This window comes from Lates calcarifer, linkage group LG16_LG22, assembly GCF_001640805.2.
Source record: "Lates calcarifer isolate ASB-BC8 linkage group LG16_LG22, TLL_Latcal_v3, whole genome shotgun sequence".
In the NCBI taxonomy this organism is placed as follows: Eukaryota; Metazoa; Chordata; class Actinopteri; family Centropomidae; genus Lates; species Lates calcarifer.
The window spans coordinates 25,568,641-25,581,213 of NC_066848.1; the positions used below are offsets into that span (position 1 = coordinate 25,568,641).

General features: G+C 39.8%; 1 protein-coding gene across 8 annotated transcripts in view; it reads left to right on the forward strand.

Annotated features, from left to right (window-relative positions):
* The window catches only part of ltbp1 (latent transforming growth factor beta binding protein 1), a 125,113-nt gene that overhangs the window by 60,951 nt on the left and 51,589 nt on the right, over window positions 1–12,573 (forward strand). For all 8 annotated transcript variants that reach the window (XM_018694680.2, XM_051076770.1, XM_051076772.1 and 5 more), the window contains exons 6-9: window positions 866–1,081; window positions 2,611–2,912; window positions 3,902–4,004; window positions 7,924–7,983. In XM_018694680.2, coding sequence (XP_018550196.1) covers window positions 866–1,081; window positions 2,611–2,912; window positions 3,902–4,004; window positions 7,924–7,983 — 681 coding nt within the window. The remainder of the gene's footprint in view (window positions 1–865; window positions 1,082–2,610; window positions 2,913–3,901; window positions 4,005–7,923; window positions 7,984–12,573) is intronic.

Below are 12,573 nucleotides of genomic sequence, written 5' to 3' on the forward strand. Positions count from 1 at the left end.
TGGCTTCTTACATAAGCACCACACTTCTGTTTTTGTTTGGTTTATAGCCTCTGGTTGAAAGAGTGCTGCAGTCTGTGTTCTGTGTATACAAATTTGACACCTGTTGTGCTGTGATGTGCTCATAATGTGTGGGAACTCCAGGACTTATGTAAGACTTAACACCTGACAAGTTGTACTGAGGAGGCAAACCACTCTCCCACTCATGTTTGGTGGTTCTTAGTCCCTGTCATCTATTAAAATACTGGAACATACAAACATACATAGGGTAACACTGATACCATGGCCATATGCCAACACATTTGCCAAACAAAACAGGTGTAGGTAGGTGTTTGATTGAACTGTCTGATTACTAGAAGCCATTCATCTTAAAGGCAATCAGAGTCCAGAATTCTCAGTCACCATGGAATCAAGTAGAACCTTGGAAATGCCCATCACACTTTTCATAATGTTTGTTCAGTGCTCAGTGAGTGGGGGGTGGGGGTAACTGTAATAGTTAACCATAGTTGTAGTTATATAGGGATACTGGAGGAGAGGAGCAGGGCTAGCCTCCCTGCCAGCAAAGCCACTGTTGGCAAAAAAACACTGATAATTTGGTCTGACTTTAAGACATTTAGGGTCGGCATCTGTCCATCTATGATTTACAGAGACTTACAACACTTGTCAGAGGTTTTCTTACTCTTAACAGCAAGTTGTCAACCTGTCTCCTCTGCGGCTCTTCTGCTTCTTTGTGCGGACACCTACGCAGAGTTGTGTTGAAAAGTCACACAAAAGAGAATCCAGATACATTCACAAACATGTTGATAAAAAAGTCCTTTGAAGTCCTGTGTGGTACATCAACACCATCGCTTCCTTGCTCTCTTTTCAGTGGTGTGTCACCTTCCCTGTATAAATGGTGGCAAGTGCAGCACCAGGGACAAGTGTCAGTGCCCTCCCAACTTTACTGGAAAGTTCTGCCAGATGCCAGTTCAGAATGGGCACCAGCAGCACCAGCAGCACCAGCAGGCGGCAGGCGGCTACAGCCAAACCCAGGTCCACTCCACACACACACTGCCACTGACCTACAGCAACGGCCAGAGTACTGGTGAGTGAAAAGGAGGACTGAGATTCCAGTGGCACTGTAAAAGACTAAACAAGGAGTTCTGTGACCTAGATGGAAAATGTGGGTGGGAAAAATAAAGGAGTAATACTTTCCTATTCCTTATCGGTCAATTTTATCTAAAGGATGCATGTTTTGGCTCATTTAGTTCAAGTCACACATTGCAAAGGCTGCATGGAAGACTGAGGAACACAATCCACAAATGTAAAATGCTGTGGAGCTGTGGAGGGTGGTTGGAGTAGTATAAAGTGGAGGTAATTAGTGGTAAATGGGCTAAAAGAGGTATAAACACTAGTCTTTTATGTAACATAACATAATAACATGTTTCCTGTAATAGGCCAGTAACAACAAAACAAACAAACAAACAACAAAAAAAAAACACCTGAACAGAACCTGAAAAACATGAAAAAAACTTACTTCATCATTTAAAAGTTACAAATCACATGACCTTTTCATTAAATGAATGAAATAAATTAATAATGGAGCATCTCACTCAGTCACTGTGTTAGTCATTGTAATAGACTTCCCATACTGCATTATTGTTTCTGGATTTGACAGTTTAAAAAAAAATATTGTCTTTGGTTACTTCTGGTGCGGTGTTATAACAAACATTTAACATGATAGTAGAAATGCAAGCAATTAGAAATATTACCTCTAGAACAGATATACAGCACTTATAAAGTGCCTGATTATTTGTGTTTATAATTTATTAAGTTTTAATAAATAATTAGGGAATAATGTTTAGAGAGATATATCTCATATCAAACTATATATTTTCTGGAAATAACTGACAGGTAAAATGTGATGATTTCTGAGAAAGTCGGACTCTCCTTGTCTCTCAGAATCCGATACTAATTAAAAGGAAAAATAACAGATCACAGTGTTCATTCTCTGATACCTGATGTGACTGGGCAGTGATGGGATTAAGAACACTAATACAGCTCAGGTGTCAGTCAATCAGACAGATGTGACCATACAGAGACAAAGCAAGAGCAATGGACACTGACTACAATACAGAACCACAGACTCCTGGCAGCTTTGAGGAGTATTCTGTTTAAAAGCACTGTTTTTCACTGCAGGAAGCAAAGGTTAGTCTGATTTAAATTTTATTCTATTTCTAAAAGTAAAACACAATTACCACAGCAGAATGAGTAGAATTATCATAAATGTATTTTGTATTTTCATCACCTGGTAAGTAAATAAATGAATTGTCTTACAAGGCATCAGCACCTGTGGGTGGTCTCTTCAGTCTCTCTGAGTTGATATGATTGTTAATTGGCAGACCCAAGACCCAAACAATCAGGTATTCTGTGTTTATTTCAATCTCCAAAAAGCCAACCAGGAGCTAAATATTATTCCTCGTGATGAGTGAACTAATCTACTTGGGACATTAGTAGTGTCCTCAGAAAAGTACCGGTATTGCACGTTTTTTCCAGTAATACCCAAAATTCCCCGTTTATAGTGAAACTGCACTGGGTTAAATGTATTGCTCATGTTGCTCTGTGTGTGTCCAGTTTTCAGCCCCAGTATCGTCAACATCCACATCAAACATCCACCCGAGGCCTCTGTCCAGGTCCACCAGGTGTCTCAGCTGGACAACTACCACAACAATGGACACCAGCTGAAAGGTTCCCAGTCAGGCTCCTCCTCATCTACCAGCTACACCTACCACCACACAGAGAGCAGCCAGAAGATCCAGCACCATGGCTACAATGTAGTCTATCCCAGCCAGCATGGTTACCAGGTTCCTCAGTATCAGCCTGTCACCTCCAAGAACACACTGGGCCGCTGCTTCCAGGAGACCACAGGCAGTCAGGTACCCTGTCAGACATTCTCCTGTATGTTAGCATCTGATGGAACAACTAATGGTCACTATTTATGGCTACCACATGTGAATAATGTGGAAAAATTTGAATTTTGCCCAATAAAATGGAAACTAGTTTGAGGCTGGATAACTTCCAATAAGCAGTATTTTATATATTTTAAAACAATTAAGAGACATTTTAAGTATTTTTTCCTCCATCAGTAAAATTGCTGGGGGGGGGGGGTTGCATTATTTAGATAGGACAGTGGAGAGAGAAAGGAAACAGAGAGAGAGAGTAGGGGAATGACATACAGTAAGGGTCCGTCCGGACCGGGAGTTGATCTGGGGACCAGCTGCTCAGGGCACCAAGGCCCATGTGGTATGCACCCCAACCATATGGCTAAGGGGGCACCTCTCATCCGTTATTAAATTGATCTGGTGTCCACTCACACACAGTGGTAAAATAAGGGAAACATGAATGTGATGTACTTTCTCTCCTCAGATATTTATAGTCCTAAAAGTATGTGTGTGTGTGTGTGTGTGTGTGTGTGTGTGTGTGTGTGTGTGAGAGGGAGAGAGAAACCTCACCACATTCTCCTGCAGCCATCCTGTAAACATAACATGGCTTAAGAGACAAAGAGTCCACTCAAATGCACCACTCAGAGTTATTACACCTGAATAAGGATCTGTGTAAGAAGAGAGGGGAAAAGGTGACAGATAAACAAAAAACAAGAAAAAAAAGAATGCTTTGTTCATTGTTCAGTAAACACATTTTTTTTAACCAAGTCTTGCCTTTAAAAAAAAAAATAGCAATAAATATTGTATCATGGACTTGTTGTCGAGGTCTGTCGGTGAGGGAGAGGTGGAGAAGACAGTGGATGAGGTGTGTACACTGTGTGTGTTTTTGAAATTTACTCCTGCGGATAAGGCATACAGAGAGAGCAGGAGGCATGCTTGTATGAAAATAAAAATAATAATTCATCCTCTTCCATCCCCTACAGTGTGGGAAGGCTCTGCCCGGGCTCACTAAGCAGGAGCATTGCTGTGGAACCATTGGAACATCCTGGGGTTTCCATAAGTGCCAGAAGTGTCCAAAGAAACCATGTAAGTACAGTTGTTTTCTCAGATGTTCAGTCTTTTGTTGTTTTGAACACCTGATTTATTCTTTTCTTTTAGAAACCTTGGCATAGCCCTAAACATCTGTTACTATTTGCATGCGTTGTCCTAATTACATCCTTGGGTATATTTGTAGTTTTGTCAAAGCAGCAGTTTTTTGATGTCATTGAGGTTTAGCTTCAACCTAAATATGCACAGTACACAATAAATCACTTTAAAGGCCTTGGCTGTATATCTTTTTTTGCTCTTATCAGTCTGAGCTAAATTCACAAGGAGTTTGTTTGAAAGGAGACTCCACCAGTTGTACACATCAGTTCCTGTTTCCAGGAACTGGGGAATACTACTGTGTATGGGAACAAGAAGTTGTATAAAGCCTGGGGGTGTGAAGTTAGAGAGAAGTGAGCTTACCAGACCTCTGGAGACCGCTCCACATCTCTGCTCCAAGCTCAAGGATACACTGGTGGTAATAACAAATCTCCCAACAAGCTGAGGAGCACTGGCTCTCTTTGGCACTCTTCAGCACAAGGCTTAGTGTACGCCTTGCAGCATTAATGCTGAAAAGCTTCAGCAGTTTAAAACTTAAAGTCAGTACAGTGAACTCTACCTCTGAGCTGTTTCTGCAGGCAAGCATGTGTCCACACCACCAGCACCGCTACTGCAGTGCTGCTACTGCAGTGCTGCTACTGTATGGGAAATACTGGTCTTCATCTAATGTTCTGCAGAGCACCCAGCGCTATTCAACCTAAGTGTTGCACTCGAGCTGGTGCTCCTTAGCTAAAGTAGAGCCCGGTGAGCATCCTGAAGCTTGTTTTTAACTGAATCTAATTAGCTCTGGATCTGTGGTGCAGTGTGAGTTCAAGCAGCACTGCTGATATCATAGTTGTAGGTTCCCATACATTAAGGTTGCGTTTACTCATAAATACCAGTCAGTCGGCAAAAACAGTTGTGTAAAGTCTTTTGTACTGTAGCGCTGCCTGATGATGTCATAGTGATGTCATCAGGAAACCTTCACCCTAAATTAAGATGCAACAAATTTGGCTGAGTGTCCCTTGCAGTTCTTTGTCTCAGGAAGCAATACACAAAATAAAGATGCTGAGCCAGACCAATGAGGAAACATTATATACACTTGTGTTGGGCTGGGTATTAAAACAGGTGACTTTCACCTGGGGGTTATTTCCAGAGAGCAAATGCACTAAAATGCCTTGGTGGCATGGTGTGCTAATTCCTGCTTCCCAACTCATTTTAAAGAGATTGTTACCCAGCTAAACTGAGTGTGTGTATATGTGGGTGTGTTGAAGGGAACGTCGCCAGCCTGAGTGTGGCTGTATTTTTTATGTTGTAGGTGGGTGTTCAACCCCACTCCTTTTATAGGTCTATGGAACTTCTCACTGACACCAAAGTATTAGATGCAGGGCATGAAAAGACATGGTATGATGTACGAAATACATGACCTTCCTCCAGTTCAGCTGAGGACAGGGCTGGTAAGTATTTTGAATAACTTATATATAGCAGTACATTTAAGATTATCTGCTCTGACACAAAACATTAGCATAGGTGAGCATCATAGCATCTTAATCCAGACCCACTGTTCACACTGAACAGAGCTGTGAAGTGGGAGGTGTTATTTTGGGCATCCATTGTTTTCAGAAGTAAAAGCCCAAAACCCAAGGACATCCAGCTGGAACTAGTGAATATTAAAATATTAATAATAATCTATGAAATAATTACATCAGAATAGTTAATCTAATACAGTATTAATACAGTAATAGTAACTAGTACAATGTCTCTTATGCAAATTACAGTCACAACAGACTAGTTATACTTACAAGGTCAGTGAGAATTGTAGGGTTTTGGTAAAGAAAGTTCTGACAAACTTATATTGTCAGAATTAAAAAAAAAACATCAAAATCGATGCAGCCTAACAGAGATATCGTCTTTTCTAATCTGTGCATTACACTAGTAGTGATTAACAGAACCTCGAGCCTTTAACCTCAGGCGCAGATGAGAAGTGGTCGGTAAGGTCACTTCTGTCTAAAACCACACCCCTCAAACCTGTAGTCTTCTGACCCAACAGATGATAACTCAAATGACATCACTTGAGGAGATTTATCAGACACAAAAGGCTCCATACAACTTTTTTCAGAGATGATTATGAGTCACAAATTTTTCATTCATCCATTTTGAGCAAGTTGAGATGTTTGGTCCTAGTGTGCATTATAACATGTCAGACCCTGTTTATCAGTGAACAATCAGCTTTTAGGCCACATGCCTCTGAAACACTGTGAGAATTGACAGTTTAGCCTTTCTATTCACGTACTGTATTTCAGTGGGAGTCACTACAAAGCCAAAGGTTTGTCCTTCCCTCTGTTCTCTATAGGAATGGCAGGGGCATGAGTGTAGATTTTTTCCGCTTTACAGTGTTTAGTGCGGAACAGTACATTGTGCCATGGAGCCATGGGTAGTTGGTAGATAAATTGGCTTTATTGCTTAAACAATGAAAGCCTTTTGTTTCCCGCTGATCAAAATATCAGTCTGCTTTCAGGTGCTTGAGTACCACCTCCCCACTGGTGCCTTTGTCCAACATTACAGCATGGCCTAGTCTCCAACCTGCAGCTGAGATTTGCACAAATTTGACTTGTCAGTCTGTGGTTAATTCTGTGCTGCTGGCCTGTCAAAGCAGCTTTCTGCTCCTTTTCATTGTCTCACATTAATTTTATAACTTTATTCATCACTGTCTCTGCCTTTCATTCTTTCTTCCTAATCATTTTAGTATCTCTTCAGCTCCACTCAGCTGTTTTTAAAAAGACGGGAAAGGCTTGAAAATTGATGTTAACACAACTGACTTTTAAGGGTTAAGACAGGTTTCACTATGAAGCTTGATGGATGTGCTTTCTAGTTGAGTGAGAGAGCTGCTACTCACGCTGCTGATGGATGAGGGAAAATCTACATCTCAACTTGTCCTCTGTGTATATTTCAGTGCATTCTTTTCCATTTTTTTCTGCCCTCTACTGTTCAGATATAAATGTTGTAGTTTAAATTCAGTGCTGCTCATTTTTCAAAGTGACAGCAGTGACTGTTCTAACACTGACACCAAGGAGAACTGCAACAAACCTTTTCCAGAGACACAATTGAAGAATTCTCCAAGGCTACACATTGCATGTTTAAAATATTGCAGTGCATCTGCCAATCACATACAAGTCACATACAAATCATAAGTGCACAAAACATCAACCTATGCTACTAACCTTAATATCTTGTTAGCTAGTTGTTATCAGCAAGCATGTGTTTAGCTGATGATGTCAAAACAATGATGGTTGTTGGACAACTGAGCAGGCCATGAGACTGCCTATCAAGTCAGTTTGGCCCACTGGTGTAGTGCAGCCCGAGAAGATACAATGTTGATGGCCACTTAAAGCTGCTGAGTATCTGCTCTTTGCTTGAGTGAGGATAGGATTCAGAGACACTTGAAAAGTGCTTTGGGTCAATGAATGATATAAATTATTATTATTACCTGCTTTTGAAATGTATTATTGATATTGCTCCATCTATTTTAGCATTCCTGTTCTTTGGTGTACTAGTCACAATGATCACGCATGGTACTGTAAAAGGGATCAATTTACTGCTCTACATAATCAAATGTTTTCAGTCCCAAATTATCATATCATTTTGAACTGCTTTGAGGATCAGTTGTCTGACAAAAATACCAACAGATATGAACATTTTTAGAAAAGATGACACTCTAACTGATGATAAAACCTGCCCAACTGAAAGAAAAAAGTCACAGGTGATCGTGAAATTGAACCTGAAAAGTAGTCATATATTTATTTATTACTGTTAAATCATTCATTAAGTGTATGAAAAACATGACTAACATGTTTGTCCCTTCCCTTTCTTCTCCTCTCATTAGCTATCCCTCTGATAGATTGTCCTCAGGGTTACAAGAGAATCAACAGCTCTCATTGCCAAGGTAAGAGTTTTTGGTTTTGATTTTAGCGGCGTGGCTTTTTATCATTGGCTTTAAGGGATGGCAGTGTTAGTCTGTCAGTCCATCCACCAGACTGGACAGACTGAAATATCTTGACATCTACTTGATGGACTGGACCAGAATTTGATACAGATATTTATGGTCCCCAGGCAATTTTCCTCTAGTGCCACAATGACAATAATATTTGTGGTTTTAAATGAAATGTCTAAAAACTATGAGATGGATAGCCATTTGGTTCAATTTGGTTCAGACAATCCCTCAGTAAGTTATAATTTTGGTGGTCAAAATTTAAATTTGTCCAGTACTTTGGTTTATGACCGAATGGCTGCAAAACTACTGCCCAACAGTCTGAGCCAAACTTTGTTTATCGTGAGTGTGGTTTGTATGCACGTTAGCATACAGCGCAAAGTACCATGGTGGCTAAGGACGGCCTCACAAAGCTGCTAGCACGGCCATATATTTGTTTTGTACTAAAACAGACTGCTCTTTGGTCAAAAATGTAGAGGTTCTACATTATTGCATAAATACCTTTTTTGTGTCTATACTAGTTGTCACTATTTGCAAACAGTACTGTCATACCTCAGATGGACAACAATGTGACTGACAAATTGGCAGTTACCAAATAGCTTCATTTGCATTACCTCCACCCTGTAGGCTCAGTTTGCATCTAGCCTGGGAAATTCAGGACACATACAGTCAAATTTGTGATCTGAATTACAGAGAAGCAATATACAGTATGTGGCAGAGTGTAAACCAAAGGACATTAAATCACAATATTATTTAGAGGTGAGACCTTTGAAATGACAGGTAGAGATGGGGTTTAAATCATCTGTGCCCAAGATTACAGGTGCTTTAGTTACTGTAAAATAATTTTATGTCAAGAAGAACAATTTCAGAAACATGTAGCAAACAGAGATATTCTTTATTGACAGAGAGAAACAGTGGTCACAAGTTGGAACTAACCAACAGGAATATGACAGACATGAATATGCAATTTAATTGGGGTCCAAGATGGGTTAGTGTTAATCTGAGGCTAAATTTGAACAAATGTCAGGTTCATCAAACAGAGGAGCATATGTGGGATATCTGTTGACTGTCAATAATCTGAAAGCAGACATGACAAAAGTGGGAGTGACCCGGAGCATGGTGGTACCAACCTTTCTACAAGAACTCATAAAAGAGGTGCTACACCATGTCCAGCTCACTTTCCAGATTGGCTGGCCAGACAGTGGCATGGAACTGTTCCTTCCTGTTTATCCATATTTGAACTTGAGGTGTCGGTCAGCAGCATCTGATGTAGTGTGCAAAATGTGGTTCTGTATAAAGTACAAAGCAAAGACACATTCCAAGGATAAATTTGCCAATCTCACATCTGAGACTGTAAAAGTAGGTGGCCTCAGACACTTTCAAGTCTGAAAGTTAGCCTTCTGTGACTTGATTATTATTCACATTTTTGCCAAAGAAACTTTGAAAGCCCAGTTCAGCAAAAATGAACCTGTAATGAAATGGTTAGATTAGTTAAATTAATTCACAGTAAGTTTTAGATTTGTTACACTGTTAGAATTATTTGTCAAACATCCTCACTGAAAGGAAATTTTATACTAACTTTGAAAGATAACTACGTAATTTGAAACTAGTTTTTTAATTTTAATTAATTTTAAACTCAGACTGCTAAAGCCTCATATTAGCTTTAGGTGAGCCAAGGATACATTTTCATACAGAACAAGGGAAATTGTGAAACTGTTCTTTTATGGCAGAAGACTTTGGAGTAAGTACTATTTGCAGCAAACTAAAGTGAGCAAAGTCCATCTGCTGATGAAGTTCATTTGATTTGCTGAAGGATCCAGATTAGCAACTAAATTGACCCTAAGATGAGATTGTTTTGTCTGCTGCTGTTTCCAAGGTCAAGAATGATCTTTGAAACTAAAAACTGAAATATTTTTCTGTTGTTGGGAAATCAAAGTAACTCCATTCAATAATATGTTGACCCTTATAGCAACAATAGAGAGTACTGGATTCACCATTACCACTATTAATGTGGCACAGTGCCATGTTATCCACAGTGTTTGCCAGCTCTGTGGCTGGAAGCAGAACTCTGACAGGACAAAGATGGCCTGCTGCCCACTCAGAATACTGCCAGACTAGACTGTGTGTGTGTGTGAGTGCGTGTAGTCCTATGCTTGGCTATCCTGTAGGAGGAGCCAGGACTCACTATAATCCACCACATCCTTTTCTTCTCATTTATTATTATTATCATTTTTCAAACAGGCCCCCCTTTCTTTTACTCTTGGACCTATAGTACAATGGTGGAAAAAAAAGTTTTCAGACACCCCATACATTTGTGAAACATTGCATTAAGAATCACTCTTCAACTGCAATTTCTTTTAGTACAGTCACAGCCAAAATACTAAACAAATCCTAAAAAAGCCATTAAAAACTTAAAATTGATTGCTTCCATAAAAATACATAAGAAATTTTGAGTATTGGGCATTTTGGTACCAGTGATCCACTAATGAAGGTTGTGCTTTTTATTAAAAGACACAATTTTTGTTGCTGTGCTTCGTGTTTATATAAAGCCAGCACATTTGAAAGTTCTTCAGAGACAAAAATGGCTAAAACAAGGAACCTAATGCAGGAAACATGCCTGAAGATACAGATTCTCAGCCAGCAAGGGTACAGCTGCCACCAGATAGCCAGGAAGTACAGATGCAGTCCTTCAGCAGTTGGATACGCTCTGCAGAAATGCAGATGAACCTACAACTTGGAAGACAAACCAAGATCTGGGCATCCAAGGGTTTCTTCAGCAAGAAATCCTGATCTGCATGTGCAGGGAAAGGAGCTTCAGCAGCAGTGGTCAAACCAAACTGGTGCCCAGTCTTCCACCCGCACTGTACGTGGCCGACTTTTAGATCATGGCTTAAGGTCCTACAAGGCTGTCAAGAAGCCCCTGATCAATGAGAGACAGAGGCTAGCCCAGTGTCGTTGGGCCCAAGCACACAAGAACTGGACAGCCAGGAATTGGAAGAAGATTCTGTGGTCAGATGAGTCTAGTTTCCAGGTTTATCCTCCTCCTGATAATGTGAGGGTACGCAGAAGGCCAGGCGAAGCATTATCTCCAGTGTGTGCAGTACCTACTGTCAAGTATGGTCTACTCTCACTTTACTCTGCCAAGTATTGTGCTATTCTCGAAACCCATATGCTCCCTTCTGCACGTGCACTGTTCCGCTGAGGTAAAAACTGGATGTTTTAACAAGATAATACCCCTTGCCACACATCCAGGGCCAGTAGAACTTGGCTGCTGGAGCACTGTATCCAGGTCTTAGGGTGGCCAGCTCAATGCCCGGACATGAACCCCATTGAAAATCTGTGGTGGATTAGGTCTGTTTTAAAGCATAAACCAAAGAATTTAGAGGAATTAAAAGCAGTAATTCAAGAAGAATAAAAAGATTACCCCGCAACAGTGTGAATGGCTCATGGGGAACATGCCAGCCAGGATTAGAGTTCTACTGCATGCTAATGGCAGAACTACTAAATATGAATTTGATGATGTGATGGTTTATTTATTTTTTTGTTCAGTTTTGAACACATTCTCTGTTATTTGTTGACTTTGATACCGACAATGTTGAGAACTGACATATTGAAACTGTCAAGAATTTAGTTTTGTTAGTTTTTCTTGTAAACAGTAAACCAAAAAATATAATTTGTGTTTGTGTCTGACTAATGCAGCTCTCATTTTCATTTCCTTCTTCTTCCAAATCTACATACCAACCTGTTTTAAGATGAAGAAGCAGTACTCCAGTATTCCTCTTATTTGGGCAAAAATAAATCTTTTTTGTCTGAAAAATTAAAGTATGTCATTTTCAGTAAAATAGTCATATTTAATATCATAAGTATGCAACTTCGGTTACTCCAAATCTAATTTGCCTAGTTATGGTTACACTCATTAAACACTGTCTTCCTCTGAGATACATTATCAGTTTTCTGTAACTGAAAGAACTGCTGAACTCAAACCTGTTTACATCACATATATTATTCGTGGCCCACTTTGTTACGAATATTTGTTTGCATGGTATCAACCATATGACTGAGCCTATTCCATAGCCTGGCAATACCAACTTTGCATCAAACTTCACAGGGTTCCCAGTCCATTACATCACATGGCCCCAAACCCCAGCTGCATAGTCAAGAACTAGACAAATGCCAGCTTGAAAGGGTTTGCAAGAAAATGCAAGAAAATCAACATGTGCAATTTATTTATTTTTGCCAGTAACTCCCATGTGTGTCCTGCCTGCAGAGTTTTGATGTGTGTTACACAAAATGATATGTCTGAAATTTCATTTTCTTTTCATTTATGGACAACATAATTTTTTTACACCACTCATAAATACAAATCAACATTTTCTGCATACAAGGCTCATTATATGATAAAATGTGCAAAGTCGGTAATAACGAGACTTGAAAAGTGGAACTAAATTTAAAAAATTGAACTGTGGTTTGTACCTCTATTAGCCAAATCATTTATTGATATCATGGACCTCTTCATAGCTTGACAGAACTTTATTTGAAATCTGT